The sequence below is a fragment of the Elgaria multicarinata genome, chromosome 10 (genome assembly GCF_023053635.1).
Source record: "Elgaria multicarinata webbii isolate HBS135686 ecotype San Diego chromosome 10, rElgMul1.1.pri, whole genome shotgun sequence".
Taxonomy (NCBI): Eukaryota; Metazoa; Chordata; class Lepidosauria; order Squamata; family Anguidae; genus Elgaria; species Elgaria multicarinata.
In genome coordinates, this window is record NC_086180.1 from 56,012,705 (window position 1) to 56,032,002 (window position 19,298).

A 19,298-nucleotide genomic window follows, 5' to 3' on the forward strand; every position below is an offset into this window, starting at 1 on the left:
GGAGACAAATCAGGTGTCCAGCAGGGCCAGGGACTTTTTCCATGGTTGGGGGGAGAGTTGCCTGAGCAGTCTTCCTCAGATCCAGAACTATTTTTTCAACAAAGTTCAATTGTGGCACATTTGGAACATTTTCTAGTGTTTTATTTTCTCCAGATAATTTCCCAGATAATTTTGTGAATAATGTATGTAAGCCAATTGCAAATACAGTAATAGGAAAGTGTGGCAGTTTCAGAGATGTGCGAGAGAATACATATATATCACTGAAATAGATATATGTCTCTGAGAGAAATGGAACTAAGAAATAGTGACAGTGAACCTGAAGAGACAGCCAGCATGGCCAATGCGGATGTAAACTGTAGTCCAAACAAGTGGAAGGTACCAGTTTGCTTACCCCTGATCAATGGTATGGGAAGCCACTAAGCGGTTCAGGAAAATCAACCAGTATTCAATCCTCTTACTCGTCTCCTGACGCAGGTCATCCATAGGATGACCCAATCAATTTCAATTCCAAAACTGAGCTGGAAGCCTGATTGGAATAGATCTAAACATTCAGCTCCAGTAAACACTGGAGCTGAGATGTGACCTCACATTCAAACACTGGTAAGAAAGATTTGACAGAGATTTGGCCATTGTCAGAAACAGATTAGTGGATTGCAAGTACTATTAGTCTCATGAAAAAGTGAAGAGACATCATTATTGTATTGTTAAAGGCAACAGTAAGATTGCATCTGATTTACTTACCTACAGTAGACTTGGGTTACTAAGTTGTTTATCTTTCTATCTAATTTGTATTTTGTGCAATCCTCCAGGGCATCTTTGATTGCAATAATGGAGAGAACCACAACAAGAGGGATCATTGTGATTTCTTTTTTAAAGGCTTCCACCGCTGGAACCCAGTTTAGCAGAACGATAAATAAGAAATATAAATTGGCAGCTCTGAAACAAAGCAAAAACACACAGAGGATACAAGTCTCAGCCACTGCAGGTAACAACCATTTCTACAGCTGGATTTTATTTATTTATTTTATTTACAATATTTATATACCACTCACCATCCAAGGATTTTAGAGTGGTGAACAAATAGAACAAACGAATAAAACCAGAATAAAAACACATTGCACTTTTTTTAAAACAAAATGGCAATAAAACCACAGATGGTCATTCAGAGAAAGCTTCCTAGAACAACATTTTCAGGAGGTGCTGGAAGGAATCCAAGGTTGGCACCTGCCTGACCTCCAAAAGCAGGGAATTGCATAGGATGGGGGCCACCACACTGAAGGCTCTTCTCCTGGTGGATTCTTACTGGACCATAGGTCCATGTGGAACCACCAGGAGCAGGCCCTCGGATGACCTCAGTGACCGGGCAGGTTGGTAAGGGAGAAGGTGCTCTTTCAGGTATCCTGTTCTCAAGTTATTTAGGGCTTTGTACACTTGTACTAGAACCTTAAACCTGGCCCAGTAGTGAATAGGCAGCCAGTGCAGTTCCCTCATCAAAGGAATCATATGATGAAAAGGGGGCAACTCCCAACAACAGCTGAACGGCTGCATTCTGCACTAGCTCCATCTTCTGGAGCAGCTTTCAGGGCAGCCCCACATAGAGCACCTTGCAGTAATCCAGCCTTGAGACTACTAATGCCTGTACCACCATGGCCAACCTACCCCTGTCCAGGAAAGGCTGTAGCAGGCAAACCAAGGGAAGCTGGTAAAAGGCACTCCGAGCTGCCACGGCCACTTGGGACCCCAGCAACAGAGATAGATCTAAGAGTACTTCCAAATTACAAACCCGATCTTTCAGAGGGAGTGCAAGCCCATCCAGAATAGGCCATGAGCCTATCTCCCAGAGTTGGGATCCACTCACCCACAGGGCTTCCATCTTGCCAGGAATCAGTTTATTGACCCTCATCCAGCCCATTCCTGAGTCTAGGCACTGGTCCAGGATTTGCACAGCCTCGCCTTATTCATATGTCACAGGGAGACAGAGCTGCATGTCATCAGCATACTGGTGGCATTTGGCTCCAAATCCCCTAATGACCACTCCCAGTGGCTTCATAGAAATGTTAAACAGCACTGAGGACAAGATGGTGCCCTGCGGAACCCCAGGAACCCCAATTTTTGGGTAGGGGGTGCAAGTAGATCGCCTTGCCTAGGGCGCAAAGTAGTCTGGCACCAGCCCTGTCCATTAGTCTCCTGGAGCGGATCATCTGAATGTGTCTTCCACCCCTGCATGGTCTCACCATGACAATGAGGTTTCCTGGGGGACCCAATCTTCAGACTGCCCATCTCACAACTTGGAGAAAACACCAGATCAAGAGTATGCTCTGCTTCATGTGTTGGGCTGACAACTAACTGAGACAGCACCATGATTGTCATGGAGGCCACGAAGTCCCAAGCTGGAGCCCTAGAGACTCCTCATCATGGAAGTTGAAATTACCCAGAACCTCTGTCTTGGGTTCCTCCAACACCACACTTAAGACCACCTCTGCCAGCTCGGTCTCGGAGGATGGTGGGCAGCAGGGACGGTGGTACACCGGCAGCATCCCCAATCTACCTCAATGGCCCAACACCAGGTACAACCCCTCAAGGCCTGCTCCAAAGTGGAATGGTTTCCTGGTGATAGAAATGGAGGTTCTATAAATCACGGTGACTCCTCTCACCCAACCCTCCAATTTATGTTGGTGCTGCACTGGGTACCCATGTGGGCAGAGCTGAGTCAGATCAACCCCACCAGGTACATGAGAGCTGGAGGAAGGGGTTAGAAGAGGAACAGTGAATAGATACCTGTAGCCGTTCTGCGTTGATGTCCCAAACCCCTCCTCCTACCATATCTCCTTCTGCCCCAAATCACTGGACTAGTGGAATCCCCTCCATGTGTACTTGTGTCAGGGTTTCCCAAGCACATCCCTACCACACCAAGACCACCTACACACTCTCAGCATCCACTCAGCATTCAAACATACCTTCAAACATACACCCCACTCATAGAACAATAACCCCCCACCCAAACTAACACAGTCAGAAGTTGTAGCTTGTGGTTAACCAGCCACTGGTCACATTCAAGACACCAGGCCTGCCACCATCCAAGCAACAAAGAGAATAAAGTGCTTTTTCCTAGCCGTTCAGTCTCCTTCCATTAGTACCTGCTCATTCCATTGACCACCTGGAGTGTGTCCACACTTCTCCCCATGGCTCTCACCCAAGAAATACTCTTACTTCAACTACCACAGGCTCCTACCCTGGTCAGACGAAGCAGCTCTCACACATGAAGCCCCTAACCTCTGCCTCTCACTCAGGGTATAAGCAATAAGACATAACTATAGCTATTGTGAAGAGATCCCTGCTCTCACTCAGGGAAACCCCACTGATCACAAACCAGGTGATCAATAAACAAGCAGAAAGTGAACAACCCGAGAAAGAGAGAGAAAATGTGAGGCACCCTCGCTCTTGTGGCATCCCTGAAGGGGCAAACAAAAGGGGCGTGCCACCTTTGGTGGCGCTGCCTTTGGGGACACCTCTACTGGGGTGGTCCACCAGTGGTGGTCCGCCACCTAGTAGCCAGGCAGTTTAAATCTCTCTCTGGTGAGTCTGCTACAACACACTGACATGGCGATCATTGTGGAAGTTGTAACGCTTCTACTTATTTTCACAATTGCGTGCTTTTACCTGTGAAATTGCTGAAACAAATTCTTTGGTATAAAGTTCCATAACCTGTACTTTGTCGTCCGTATCCTGTTGTTCTGATACAGGTTAGAGACTTTGTCGTATTCTTCCTTACAATGCTCCAGGCATGGTACGACTGTCCTGCATCTACTGGGTTTCTCCTGCAAACGGTCCAGTCCTGATGAGGAGGGTCCTGGAGCTGGTTGTGAAAGAATCCTGGACCTGCGATGGCCTCTGCCCACAGCAGACATCAGGCGCCTCCAACGGCTCCTGGCTTTCCCATGTTTCCTGAGTAGCATAATAAAATTCACCACAAAAAAAGGAACAAAAATAAACTTGGTGATGTGTTAGTTGAAATACACATTACAAGCAAGGATCGATCCCCAAATGCCGTTTTGTGTTGAGAAAATCCAATGTATACAAAGGCAGTTTTTAACCTTATGATAAGGAATGATCATCTTTCAACTTCAGTTACTAACCATTTCAAAGAGACTAGAAATCTTTGACTTAATTAATGTAACGGCACAATGACATTAGACAACTATTTACTTGGGTTTTATTTACATTTCACATCAGAGGATAGCTACTTCTCCTTTGTTATGGACATAAAATCAGAAGACCTCACACACAACACACTTTTCGAATGGTTCACTGTCAATTTCTGTGCTGGACTGGAGAGCTCTATGCATCCCCAGGCAGGGTACAGGAGCAGTGGCCTAAAATCCCAACACTAAAATGCTCATATAGCCGAGAGTATCAAGATACACCCAGCCTATAGCTGCCAACCCCCAGAGTGGCCTCTCACACAACTTAGTCTTATATGCAATATCATAGTGACCAGAGATGGGAAAGTCTGAAAAAGAAAAGGAAAAAAGCAGAAAGAAGGCATTCTGTGACACTCAGGTGACCTGAGCCTCAAGTAACAAGATGGCTGTAGTAGAGCCCCCAAGTGATGAACATAACAGTCAGAGGGAAATGTAACCCCTCCAGAACAGGTTGAGAATCCTCCATCTGGTTGGAAGTCCCACCCACTAACAGCATGTTAATGTTGTCTGGATTGAGTTTCAGTTTATTAGCCCTTGTCCAGTCCATTGTCACAGCTGGACACCAAACTAGCGCATACACAGCCTCACCTGTCGAAGGTGAATAGGTGAAATAGGGTGCATGTCATCGTGCATTCCAAAACTCTGAAGGATCACATGCAATGGTTCTACAAGAGACAAAACCAACCCTTGCAGAACCCCATATTGGAGAGACCACAGGGCCATGCAATGTTCCCAAGCACTACGCTCTGGAGCTGCCCATCAAAATAGGAGTGAAACCACTGCAATGCTGTGCCTCCCACTCAACTCAGCAAATCGTCCCAGAAGCGTATCAAAAACTGCAGAGAGATCAAGGAGAATCAACAGGCTCACACGTCCCCTGTCTCTCTCCTGACATAGATCATCATACAGGGCGACCAAGGCTGTTTACCCACCTGAAGCCCGGAGATGGATCCATTTTCCTCCAAGACTGCTTGCAGCTGCTTGGCAACCACCCACTCAAAGGCCTTGCCCAGGAACATTTGCCATTATCCTAAAATCATTAAGATTTTCCAGAGATTCTATGGTAAGAAAAATGGTGAAAGCGATGGAAAAATGGAAGGGTTAGTAGTGGAGGACTTTGCCTGGACACCCCATAAAATCCTGTGAATGAGGCAGGACAACTGCACAATAAAAGCCTCGTCTGGAAGCACTCATCCTGAATCAGTGGCATCATATGACAGGGCAACAGTGGGGCACCACTTAAAAAGGAAAATTACTTTCCACGGGGAAGTGTGACACCCTCAAAACAAATCTGCACTGGAACTTTTTGCTCTGATTTTCTCAATCTATCTGTCCCATATGTGCCCCCACCCTGTATTAAAGAACACTGTGGTCTACAGCGCTGCTCCTCAGTGCGCAAAGAGGAACAAGAAAGGCAGCTAGCAATCCTCCTGCTCAGGATGGATTGGCTCCACATGACAAGTGTCACTGTTAATAAGTGCATACAGTTTCCACCTTTCTCCTAATGGCAGCTCTGTGTGCTTAAAAACATAAGAAGCTGCCTATACAGAGTGTGACCAAAGGTTCATCCAGCCCAGTATTGTCAACACTGACTGGCAGCAACTCTCCAGGAGTTCAGACAGGATTTTTTCCTGCCCCACCTGGAGATGCCAGGGCTCGAACCTGGGACCTTCAGCATGCAAAGCTGATATTCTACCATGGAGCTATGACCCCTTCTCTAAGGGCCCCTTCAATTTAAACAGCTCAGCAACAGATAGAAAATCAAGTGCTGCATAAGGAGATGCAATGAGGGCAAGCTGCACCTGTTGAATTTCTGCCAGAAATAAAACTGTTAAATGATCTGGGGCACTGTAAGTGACAGCCACGTTTGAATGTGACAACTACTTATTTTTCACCCACTTGATAAATGGAATAAAAGTTTTCTGCTAAAAACCCTCTCGCACAATACAATTCCTAACTAGAGTCCCCAAACAGCCTTAAGCTAAGCCCAAAATGCAGCCTTGTCTACCTTCCTCCACCTTCACTCCACCCCAAAAGGGACAATACTCAGCCCAAATAGGCAATGTGAAGGTTGTTCTTTGACGATGAGACCTCTGGGGGTGACAGCTGGGGCAAACAAGGCTTCCCACATACATGTGAAGCAGTCCTACCAGCCCCACAAAAGGTTGGAAGTTTTCCCGATACTTAGATGCCAAGATCAAATGTTACTTCTCCAGACACCCAGTCCTGTTAACTTCTGTAAGAAAAGCTTATCCTACTATTTATTTATTTATTTATTTATTTTAAAAGTAGCATTTTACCTGTTTGGGATCCACTCAGGTATTCCTTGTTTGAGATCCACTCAGTATTATGCCTGAGGTATGGATGCCAGTTGAGGTAGGAGAGTGAAAGAAGCAGGAGCAGAGAGGGGGGAGTCCTATGGGAGGCAGGGGAGAAGTGAGGGGGTCTGGTGAAGAAAGAAAGATAACTAGAGAGGGGACTCTGAGGAGATGTAGAAGGAGAAGCAGCAGCAAAGCAGTGACTAGTAACTCTCAACCCTTAAGGGCATGAGGCTGTCACCAAAGCTGGTCACTCGGAACACTGTGCTACAGTCTCCTTTCTTATGACATGCGTTTGATTCTCTTTGCTTGAACATTCTAGAAGAGCTGGAAAGAGAGCCCTGTGGCTGCCCTAGAGTTTCACAGGTCCTGGCTTATGTCAACCCAGTCACACACATCAGACACATGTTCCCCCCCCCCTCTCTCTGTATCTAGATGGGGACGAGGATGACACACCGAGAAATCCTTCCCATTGCTCTTTGCTGCCTCTCAACAGATTGCATTTTTTCAGCTGTAAATCGAGTGTGTTTCTGTCGAGCAAGTCTCTGAGCCGCGTGTTTTGCAACACCAGTACTGTGGGCACGAGACAACTGGCCTTCAGTAGCCCACTTGTAAGTGTTCCTCAGATCCAAGTCAGCTCGCACCTAAGTCAAAAGGTGATGCATGCATACAATTGACACCTGCTGAAATTCCCTTTTCAATACAACAGCTAAATGTACAGGAGCCCTGTTCTCCATTCTATATTATCACCTTAACTAACAGAATAATTGCAACTTTTTCCCTGTTGTCATAGTTCTTTAACTTCCCAAGCCAGTGATGTATATTTTTCTCTTTTTTCCTCTTCCTTTAATGCACCGTTTTTGTCACTAGGTATTGCTATGTCAGTGAGGTAGTTGTGCTTTTCTTTTTTGTTTATGACTGTTATGTCTGGTCAATTGCAAAGTATTGTCTTGTCCAGAATTGTTCTGTCCCAGCAAGATAATAGGTGAGTGCATAGCGTGGCTTGTCTTGACTTGTCTGAGTATGTCAGGATCTCCTAGGCTCTGAAAGCATCTTTCTGGAGAGCACCTGCTGGTTGCATGATCCAAAAGGCCAGATTCTAGTTAGAGCATAGTTCTTCTTGACAGGAGTGGCTTGCACTTGCTAGAGTAAGGTGAACAGATATGAAAAGGCTGAAATCCTATATTCATTTACATGGGAGTAAGCTTGCTACTGACCATGTTCTTGTTTACACGGCTAATGTTTCAGAGGTATAATGACACATTTTTAGCTTAGTTTCTCATTGATAAACCAGAGTTGAATCAAGCTAAGAAGTGCTAGTGAGAAGTGACTGCAACAAGCCTTTAGTCCATTTTGTACCATGGCTAACTTTTGCAGGTTATTTTATGCTCTTTCTGAATGCTAGGTTGCTAGTTTGTTGTACTAGATTTTTTTTTGCATTTGTCAGCTGCTTCATTTGTTCAGTAGTAGCAGTTTGCTGAATCTGTAAGTATGGATATGAGAAAGGTTATGGGGAAAGAGAGTTAAATGTTATGAAAGGGGAGACTATTGACACCCAGTGGAGGATTTGTGTGCTGTAAAATCAGACATGCGACCAAGGCTACGTTTAGGTGGGGCGTGCCCCCTGGGGCTTGTCATCCCCCCCTGGGGGGGCAGTGGCCATGTTGTTGGGAACGCCCCCTGGGGGCTGGACGTGTTGGTAGGCACGCCCCCTTTGGGAGCGGCCATGTTGTCCTCCTTTTTGGTTTCCAAAATATGGTCACCCTAGTTTCAGTCAAAACCAGCAGGAACTCTGAAGGAGCTAATCAAGGTGTGGAACCTCTTTTGGTAGTTCCGGGTTTCAGTCAAAACCAGCCAAAGCACTAAAGGAACTAACCAAAGTGTTGCACAGAATGGATTCATAGTCCCGCTGAAATCGGAGGCACTGCTAAATACCCCAAACAAACACACACAGAAAATCGAAATAAAAGCATTTTAAGAGGGAAATAAAAAGAAGCATGAGGAAAATAATCAACAGGAGATAGATATTTTTTCTCTGAGATGATTTTATTTTAGGATGGTGATACCCAAAACAAAAATAAAAAGTAAGAAATTGGGGTGGGGGGGCAAAAATGACCCCCTTGCCAAGCCCCGTGTTGCCTCCATAGTTCTTGGTCAGGGGGTCCTTTTGCACCCCCCGATTTTCCTGAAGGGAAGATTCATGGACCACCAAGCCTCTCCGCTGCCAGTAAGGGCTTTCTTCTCCCTTCTCCAACAAGACATTGAGGGATCATTCACGATACCTTGTCGGACGTGCAGGTGCCGCGCGGCTCCTGAAAGGGGAAGAAAGCCATTACAGGCAGTGCGTGGGCCCGGATCTAGAGGAGCAGCATGGAGGGACGGGACGGGCTCATGGTCACTCTAACGTTGGCTCAAATTCCAAACAGCCAGGAAATGGGAAGCTGATGCCCTAACAGATGTGCCCATGATCAGTGATGATGCGGTGCAGTGTCACAATTTGGGCATGCTTACAACTTACACCCACACTTTCCCTTGGCCTTTCAGGCCCAAATCCAGAATCCAGACGGGAAGGATGGCAGGCCTGGGACCAGCCAAGGTGGCCCATGCCTTGTTCGGCATTCTTACTGCCAGGGAGGGGAAAGAGGCCCTTGTAGGATTTTCTGCTTCAGTTGCAAAAATAATGTTAGTGGTTTTGTGTACTGTGGCTTTTGTAGAGGCAGGTGGGACCTTTTGCTGCTCTGGCACAGGCAGCAAACTGCCTTGGCGGACCCTTTTAGAGGCCACCACCAGCCCAGCATCAAGCTAGATGAAATGATGTACTGTCTCATCCTGTGGTTTTGAATCCAGGTTTGTATGCTGCCCTGCCCTGCAGGCAGGCTGCTTCCCTTGGGGATGTGGGATATGCACAACACCTCTGAGGCCACAATGCTCTGGGTTCCAAGTGATGTCATCACCTCAGTGATGTCATTCCGTATCTAACAGCCGTTAGGACAGCTGAGGAGCCTCAACAGAGGGATGGGTCTAGGATCTGCCTGCTGCTCATGGAAAGCCCCTTTGCCTAATTGGGGGGGGGGGAATCTCCACCCCTAGATCGCAGATCACCTCCTTGAGCAGGAGCTTCTGTGCTTCTGTGTAGTATTTCCAGGGGCCTGGAGGACTGTCGTGGGAAGGAGGGGCCATGGAAACCCACTTCCCTCAGCGCAGTTGCTCCAGTGTGAATCTGGATCCAACCCAGAGATGGTCACTTTTGAAATATTTCAGTACTGCTTTAATTTGGTTATATATTTGAATGCGTTAGCTGCTGAGGTTCATAGTTAGTTTAGTTAAGTGTTACATTGACAGATAGGACTTGCTTCATGTTTCATTGAGATATTGATAATGCTATGTAAGAGTATTAAAAAATTGGGTAGAAAGGTTAGGTAGGTTAATATTGTACATTTGACGGTGTTCCTTCATGCAGGCAAAACCATTTGCCAAGTAGGAGGGGTACTTGTAATGATGCTTGTATTGTAGCTTTTCTGTCAAGATGAGGCCTAAAAGCTTTTGGGAGGCTTGGATCCTCAGACCACCCATCCCAGCTCACGTGGACTGTTCATTTCCCTTGACGTTCATCAGGGAAGGCTTACTTGATCTGCGTAGCAATGGCTCTTCCACCACCGCCCCAGCCGCCCCTGAGACCCTGGCATTACCAGCCCTTTCCACTGGCCCTGTTTATCTTGGGCTCCATATCTGGGCTCGCAACTGGTGGTTCTTGCTCCTTGCCTTCTTTCTCTGTTGCTGATGGACTTCTGAACCACAAGTTTGGTTTTCCTCCATCCCTTCATTTTTGGTTTCAGTAAGGAGTGTGCCTTCCTTCCTGAGTTCCCGCTTGTCTTCTTAGTCTTCTTAGTCTTCTAAGTCTTCTTAGTCTATGTGTTCAATTTAATTTCCTGGGCCGTTCTGACAGTGCAGAGATTTGTCATGAAGTCCTGTGCCCAGTTCCTTTGCTTTTGGGCTCTCCGTGGCACTTCTGTTATGCTGTATCTCCTCCCTTTGAGGTCTTGGAACAAGTGCAATGCAACATTCATAGCGGAGAGGGCCCTGGGCACTCGCCTTCCTGTCTTGAAGCACTCCTGTATCGCCTTGAAGCCTTGAGACTTCATCCTCAAGGAACCATAGCTCCATTCTTTTTCTTTTCGGGTTTCATTTCGCCATGGCAGCTTTGTTACAGACCACAAATAATTTTTCTTGAACCATGAGAATGGAATTTGGGCAATCCTGTTCAGCTATGGCAAATTACAGTTGCCTCCAGGTCATCAGAGGAGAAAACTCTCTATTTCACTACCATTCTTTACTCTCTCATTCTATTCTAACGTCTAACTTCTCTGTCATGAGGTCACTCAAAATCCAAGTCAAAGTGGGCCGATTCACGTCCATCTTACCCCAAATTCGGTACGGGACCCGATTGGGCCAGCTGGCCAGCTGCTGCTCCCCACCTGCTCACCCGCCAACGGGACTTCCCTGAAGCCTCTGTGCACGCCCAACATCCTAGTGAGCCACTCTGTCCTGCCATAGATCTACTGTTGTAAACTAAGTGGCCAAAAATGGACATTTCCAGCTGCTGTCGATTACCACAGTAGATCTACAGCAGGTCAGAGTGGCTCTTTAAGAGGACAGGCTGCATGTGGCGGCTTCAGGGAAGTCCCGCGTGTCAGTGGGCAAGGATGAGGGAGGTGGCAAGCAGGTGGGGAGGGGCCAGCAGCTGGCCATCAGGCCGAATTTGCCATCTGGCTGAATTAGCTGAGTCAGGCCAAGGCGTCCCAATCGGGTCCCATACCGAATTCAGGGTGAGGTGGACTTGAATCGGCCCTCTTTGACTTGGATTTTGGGTTCAGACCCAAGGCGAAGCACATCCTTGTTCTTCACCCCTGTAACTGACACTACACTTCGGATATGGTTCTGAATTTGAAGCGGCCAATTCAGCCTAATGGGCAGCTGCTGCTCCCCACCTGCTCGCCTGCCCACAGGACTTACCTGAAGCCTCTCGGCACACCAATGAGCCACCCATCCTCCAAGGGAGTCTGACCTGCTGTAGATCTACTGCTGTAAACTATGATGGCCCAAAATGGCCATTACCAGCTGCTGTAGTTTACCTCAGGGCAGAGCGGCTCTCAATAAGGATGGGCGACTCCTCTGTGCCTGTGGAGGCTTCAGGGGCGAGCAGGAGGGGAAGGGATGAGTGGAAGGGGAGGGGAGGGGGCAAGCAGTGTCGGATATGCCATTACAATTTAGGAGATTGCAATTCCCAATTCGATTGGCGTTTGCAATCACCATCAACAAAGCTCAGGGCCAATCTTTAGAATTGTGCGGTTTACATCTAGACACGGATTGCTTCTCACATGCACAATTATATGTTGCGTGTTCTAGAGTCGGCCAACCAGACAATTTCTATATCTGCACAGACAATGGAACAACAAAAAATATTGTATACCCACAAGCATTGTGAAATTAAACATATTAGAAACGTGAGCTTTCTCTTTTCTTTCTTTTCCATTTAACCAGACTGAGCCACAGCAACGCATGGCCGGGTACAGCTAGTGGTAAATAAAACAGTAGTCCTTATTCAACTAAAGCAGTGTTGTCTTGTGTCTTCATTTTGGGGTCTGGGCGCATCACCGCCGGCTTACTTTCCTCTATTCAGAGATTTCTATCCCAAACTCAACAGAGCGATAGTCCTGGGAGTGGGGGGGCACCATTAAGTGCTTTAAAACACTTAAGACACAACCCGATGCATGTTTAGAGAGAGAGAATGTTTTTCAACTCCCGGCATGTCCCAGGCAGTACAGTTGTCTGGGGCATGCTGGGAATTGTAGGACTCTAGTCTGTCAAAACATGCATAGGATTGCGCCCCTAAACGGAATAGTGTACCCACTTGGGGTACAATATGGCGGGCCAGAGAAATCAGAGAAATCTTTCAACTTTGTGTGTGGGGAGCTCCGAGCAAAAATCCAAATGAATGGTAAACATCAGTCTGTGCCTAAAGCTCTGCAGAACAACAGTGGGGGACGTTTACTGAGCAATTCCTCAAGTGGGAGCTGAAGGAGGGTGAAGCAACATGATTCACATGGCATCGTGCGGAGGGGACTGATGGAGCCACTACTTGAATGTACAGTGGACTGATTGAGCAGAGCGCCACACTGGACGTGTGATTGTTTCCCTGGACATTATGAATAAAAACCAGCCAAGTCAGAGAACTGAAAGAAAAGAGGCAGCACCTATTCTGCCATCAAGAATTAAAATTGCTCCCTGCTTTTGACTGTGAATGGTTTGTGAAACAGGACGTTTGTGTAGTGAAGGCAGAACTCATGGCAGACATTTGCCAGTCAGTATCCTGATGGGTCAGGATGAACAAGATTTTCTCACAATAGATTAGAACCACCCGAGAATCCATTTGTCCACTCTTCGCAAGCAGATTGTGTGGGGAGCTCAGAGCAAAAATCCAAATGAATGGTAGACATCAGTCTGTGCCTAAAGCTCTGCAGAACAACGGTGGGGGACGTTTACTGAGCAATTCCTCAAGTGGGAGCTGAAGGAGGGTGAAGCAACAACGGATGGGACTGATGGAGCCACTACTTGTATGGTCCAGCACTTGTGTTTTATAAGTGTCGTTGGCCCACCATTGGCATTTGGCCCCTGAGAGCTTCACTAAATTTGCATTTCTCCCTTGGGCAAAGAGGTGGGACACTCCTGGCTTAAAGGTTGTAACCTTGGCTAGTAGCTCTTCTACCCTGACTAGTGCACAGTGTGATCTTTTAGTGGATCTGAATTGTACAGTGGACTGATTGAGCAGAGCGCAACACTGGACGTGTGATTGTTTCCCTGGACGTTATGAATAAAAACCAGCTGAGTCAGAGAACTGAAAGAAAAGAGGCAGCACGGTGGAGAGTGATACTTGGGATTGTGAGCCCTCCTCTAACATGCGTACAACGTAAATGTGTCAACAGGCAGGTTGGCCAACTCTTGAAATTAACTATTTCAGTACTTGGCAGGGCCATGGGGCTGGAGGAGGAGCCGCACACCTTCTGGTGGAACTACAGGAAACATCACGCACATCTAGGTGCACGGCTACTCCTAATGCTAACAGGTCCCCCTGCCACCACGCAAGAGCATCCAAACGTGGAATTCAACCCCTACAGATTGCAACACGATCAGGAGGGGATCTACACGTTGGCGCGAAGGCACTTCATTTAGGTACGTCTTTTAAAAAGGCGTACGGAAGCACCTCTTTCTTCACTGTGTGTACAGGAAAACACTCCGCCTCAACTCCCCAGCCCCCACCAACGGCTCCAATGCTCGTCGTAGTTTGTGAAGGAGCCACCGCTCGGCTCTTAAGGAGCACGGTAATGTATCTTTGCAGAACTAAAAGCGTCTGCCTTGTAGAAGTGGGGGTGGGAGTGAGTGGAGATGTAACCTCCGTGCGCAGGGGGAACTTACTTCCGAGTAAACACATCTCCCTGCCCACATCTATTCCTTCCTGTGTCAGAGTAACTTAAACAAATGCCATACTTAGCACACACACACCGCCACCCCCCAGCTCCACTTTTTAGGTGGAGAGAGATGAGTGCGGAGTGGGTGGAGGGAGAATCCAATTTTGGCGACGGAGCGTGTTGGTGGGGATGGGGTGGGGTGGGGTGGGGTGGGGAACAGCCCCCACCAACGGCTCCAACGCTCATTTTCTGGTCCACACAGTGACGAAAGAGGCGCTTCCGTGCGCCTTTTTAAAAGACGTACCTAAATGAAGCGCCTTCGCGCCAACGTGTAGATCCCCCCCCCCAGAGTGCAATGGTAATGCTATCAGAAAGCTGTTTGGGCCATCAGTGAACCAGTCAGACACTCGGCTGTGAGATTCAGCTAAAGAGGCAGGCTTTCCCCTCCCATCCCTGGCCCTGTCTTTACGGCAGTGCCTTTCTCCCGCACTCGCGTTCCTTTCCGGCATCTGCACAGGACGGAACACAGGTGTGAATTTCCCAGCTCTGGAAAAGTAAACAAAAATAAAAACAGGTGAGGGAAGGAGAGGAACGGGACCATTCCTCCCCCGTTTTTCAATCTTAGTGTCTGTAGCTGCACAGCTGCGCAGATACAGATAATAATTTTAAAAAGGGGGGAGGAACGTGGCAGCCAGAGGAGGGTGTGAGGAGAGGGACTGGGTGAACCATGTGTCCTCCCTCCGGCTGCCCGTTCCTCCCCACCCGCTCCATTTCTTTATATTTTTATTACCTGTATCTGCACATAATGAAATGTGCTGCACACCTATGCTTGCAAGTGAGGCAAGAAGAGAGGAAAGGTGCAAAACCAACAACCCCCAGGGTTGTGCAATATCTAAGGCGAGTCCTTGAAATGTGCTTGTTTGCTAAAACAGAAAATAAAAAAGAGTCCCCTACGTGTCATGGTTTCAAAACAGAACAAGCTCGCAAACTCGGTCTGAGGGATAAAAACAGAAGTGGTTGGATTGTCTAGTCTGTCAGCTTGTTCGGGTTTTGCTAAAGCCCCACGCAGGTGCGCAACGCTTTCCTAAGAAGCTGAGGCCGTCCCTCCTTTTACTCGCTTTGTTTTGTTGCAGCTGTGGCATGGATGGGACTTCCGCCTTTGGCGAAAGGATTCTTTCTCTTTCACAGTAGATGAGCATTTTATAAAAGCAACATCACCGATTATTTGGTTTGTTGTGGTGGATTTTTTAAAAATAATAACAATAATAATTGTTGGCTCCACCCCTTCCTCTTCATGCAATTGCAAATTACCACATACTTTAGGAACTGCAGTAACTACAACAGTTTAATGCCATTTGACCTGAGTCAGAAGAACACCCTGCTGTTGAATTATTTGTGTGGGTCTCATACAGAAACACCTCTGGAGATAATTTTGTCCTTTCGTTTGCAACATTGTAGCCTCTAGCCCCGAAGAAAGGTCACAATGATTGAGAAAGGAGGGAGAAGGGCCCTGCACCTAATCCTTCAGCTGTTCATGGGATTTTGGCAGTGCCAGGAACTGGGCAGGGAGTTATTACAGCTCTGAGGTAAATTCTCCTGATGGAGAGAAGTAAACAGTGGGGGTCGCACAGGGATTGGTATTGGCTCCAGTTCTTTTCAACCTGTTCATAAATGATCTGGAATGAGCGATGAAGTAGCCAAGTTTGCTGATGACACCAAATTATTTAAGGTTGTTAAAACGCAAAGGGATTGTGAAGAGCTCCAAAGGGATCTCTCCAAGCTGGGAGAGTGGGCACCCAAATGGCAGATGTGGTTCAATGTAAGCAAGTGTAAGGTGATGCACGTTGGGGCAACCCCTCCCCCACCCCAACTTCAAGTATAACCTGATGGCATCTGAACTGGTGGTGACCAAACAAGAACGAGATCTTGGGATTATGGTGGACAGCTAGATGAAAATGTCCATCCAGTGTGCGGCCGCTGTAAAGAAGGCAAACTCCATGTTAGGCATTATCATACTGCCTTCATACAAATCTATGGTGCGACCACACTTAAAATACTGTGTACAGTTCTGGTTACCACACCCAAACAATGATACTATAGAGCTGGAAAAAGTGCATTAAAGGGCAACTAAAATGATTAAGGGGCTGGAGCATCTCCCCTATGACAGAAGGTTACAACAGCTGGGATTGTTTCGCTTGGAAAAAAGGAGGCTAAGGCAGCCATGGTAGAGGTGTACAAAATTATGCATGGTGTGGAGAATGTGGATTGGGAGACATTTCTCTCCCTCTCTCAAAATACTAGAACCTGGGGTCATCCCATGAAGCTGATTGGTGGGAGATCCAGGACAAATAAAAGGAAGGACTTCTTCACACAGTACATAGTTAAATTATGGAATTCACTACCACAAGATGTAGTGATGGCCACCAGTCTGGATGGCTTTAAAAGAGGGTTGGATAACTTCTTGGAGGCGAAGGCTATCAATGGCTACTAGCCCTGATGGTTATGTGCTCCCTCCAGTATCAGAGGTTACTGGGGAACATGGTTGGTTGGTGCTGTTGCACCATGTCCTGCTTTCTGAGTCCCTGGTCAACAGCTGGTTGGCCACTGTGTGAACAGAGTGCCTCAAACTCCCTTTGTCAGCCGTGATTAGAGGGTTCCCCTACATCTGTCACTCTCCCACCCCTATCCCTCCAATTCTATGAGCATAAAATGGGGCTGCTGTCTCCCCTGTGAAATTGGTCACCCCTGTGGCATCAACTCTTCAAAACCTGGATGATCCCTGTATTACACACTGAACTTTGGAACTTCTCTTTAGGAACCATTTAGAGAATGATATGTTTTTTGTTATTTTATAGGCTACGTTCAGGTTTTCTCCTTTTTCCAGAACTTCTACTTTAATAATAATAATAATAATAACAACAACAACAACAACAACAACAACACAACACTATAAAGTTGGGGCTGCCCTTGAAGAGTCTTCAGAAACTTTGAACATTTCTAGATGAGGCTTCCCCATTCATAGTAGTTTGCTGGTGCATCATAATCTTCCATGTCCTCTCCCCTGCTTTCCAGGGGAAATGCAGCATTTGGGGGAATGGTGAAGTGTTCTGCACTTGTTTTGTGCCTATGTGTTGTGGTACCCTGGTGCAGCAGCATGTATGTAGCGACTTTAACACTGGGAACAGAGTTCTCTATAGGCAAGCACAGGGCCCACCCCAGCAAGGTCTGAATGAAGGAATAATAATTTTCCAGGACTGATTTGTAGATCCTTAAGGACACATTGGAGGTATGTATGAGAAATGCTCGTTCAGTCTGCTTAAATAAAGAACGCATACAGTATATTATCTGGTCCCCCAGAGTGCCTTCTTCTGCACCTTCAGCTGAAGAACTTATGACAGAAAGCTTCATCCTATGTACCTGCTTCCCTCAGATTATCCCGGTAGTGCTAAGCTTTCCCAGTTGTTGTTGGTTTTGCTGCCGGGTGACAGCGATCCTTTGCATACCAGGAAGTGAGTTTAAGGAGGGAAATGTAAAAAAAATCATTAAAAATCAATGGATGACCCAATTCAATTCAAATTTGGTGTGCTTAAAGCTCTCCCTAATATCTATTACTGTGCCAATTTTGGTGTCTTTATCTTTAAAGCTTACACAGATGTAAGCATTTCTTTAAAATCCTGCTCCTGCGCCCCAGCGGCGGCTCGGAAGATATACTCAAAAAGTAGGGGCTAAATGCGGTGAATCTTTTTGCTTAATTGCACAATTAAGGCAGGATGCATGGGATTTGATTACAATCAAAGCAGATTATAAGGTGGGAAACGTCTGAGTCCTTTGCATGCAATTCACAGTGATTGCACAGTGTAACGCTGGTGTGATAAAGCTCAGAATACGATCCTTGTGCTGCTGCAGAGCTGTCCAAAAGCAGCAGCAACAACATTGAGGTCCACAAAACCACAAAGTGTTTGTTTCAAACAGCTGGCGAGCAGGACGATGTCTTTCCTGTTATCGTTGGTTCCATCTAGTGGTAAAAACCTGTTCCAAGGCAAATGCGATCTTTGCAAATCTTTGCAAAGTGGTCACTAGAGGGAAAGCTTGCTTTAATCCTGAAGACTGAACTGAGTCTGTTCCCTTCTTTATTTCTCCCCGCAATTGCTATTTACTTCTGCTCCGTACCTAACAAAAAAAACCTTATGGCTTATGGCTAAGGTCAATGCATTCCGTTAACCATTTTGTGGTTAAGCAGCATGGTTTAGCGTGTTGTCTGAACCAGGCCATTGTGTGTTTCTTTATTCCAGCTGGTGTAGCACCTAATAGAGTCTAATCCAATCAAGGTTGCCATCCTATGCCCACTTACTTGGGATTGTGTTATATGTTTGCTGTCTCTTCCTAAGCATATCTTAGGGCTTTTGTATACAAAGATTTTATTGTGTGCTTGTGATGGGTTACTCACAGGGTTTTGCGGTTCCTTTATACAATGTCGTCAAGCTCCAGAGGCTCTCATGTGTTTTCTGGCTATTATAGCAGCTTTATTCTCAATGAAGAAAACGCAATAAGAAATGTTATCACGCTTTGAAGCACTACAACGGCCGGTGAATTGCGTGGATTTATAACACATTTAGGGTGCAATCCTTTACTCTTTTACTTAGGAGTAAAACCCACTGACCTCAGCAGGACTGACTTCTGAATAGACATGCATAGCATTACAGTGTCACAGCACAATTCTATACATGTCTACGCCAGAAGTGAGTCCCATTGAATTCAATGGGGCTCACTCCCAGCTGGGTGGATAGAAGATTGCTGCTGTTCTCTCCCACCCCACTCTACCCCAGCTGCAGGCTCCTTCTCAAGGCTAGAGTGGAGTGGCATAAGTGTCTCATCTCACCAAAAGTGAGGAAATGCAACACCCCAAAAAAGGAAACAAGAGGGCAGTGATTTGTGTAACATTTGCAGATACTCAGTTATATGTCTAGATGTGCATTATGTAACAATTGCTATAATTTAAATAGAAATCCAGACTGAGAACTGGTGAGCGGTGGGCTTGCTTGTTCAGTCTGCTATCGAATTGTTAACTGTTGATGGGCCATAGCTTTTATGATTCTTTGGTCTTTAAACCAGACTTGGACTGGACATCATTTCTGTGAAGGAAGAGCACAGTGGTTACGCTCTCCCTGCCAGGTAGACCAGTGAATCCTAACCGACCGCCCAGCCACCCACCTCTGACCAGTAAACACTGGTCTTAGCACCAGGAGTTACCGTGAAGTAAACACACCAGCTTTGAAGCGTTAAAGCAGTTTATTAAGAGAAAGAAAGTAGGG

General features: G+C 46.6%; 1 protein-coding gene across 1 annotated transcript in view; it reads right to left on the reverse strand.

Moving 5' to 3' along the window:
- The window catches only part of LOC134404982 (phospholipid-transporting ATPase VD-like), a 70,495-nt gene that overhangs the window by 31,198 nt on the left and 19,999 nt on the right, over window positions 1-19,298 (reverse strand). The window contains exons 3-4 of the mRNA XM_063136039.1: window positions 3,661-3,945; window positions 742-936 (exon numbers count right to left, since the gene is read on the reverse strand). Of these exons, the coding sequence (XP_062992109.1) occupies window positions 742-936; window positions 3,661-3,945 (480 nt within the window). The remainder of the gene's footprint in view (window positions 1-741; window positions 937-3,660; window positions 3,946-19,298) is intronic.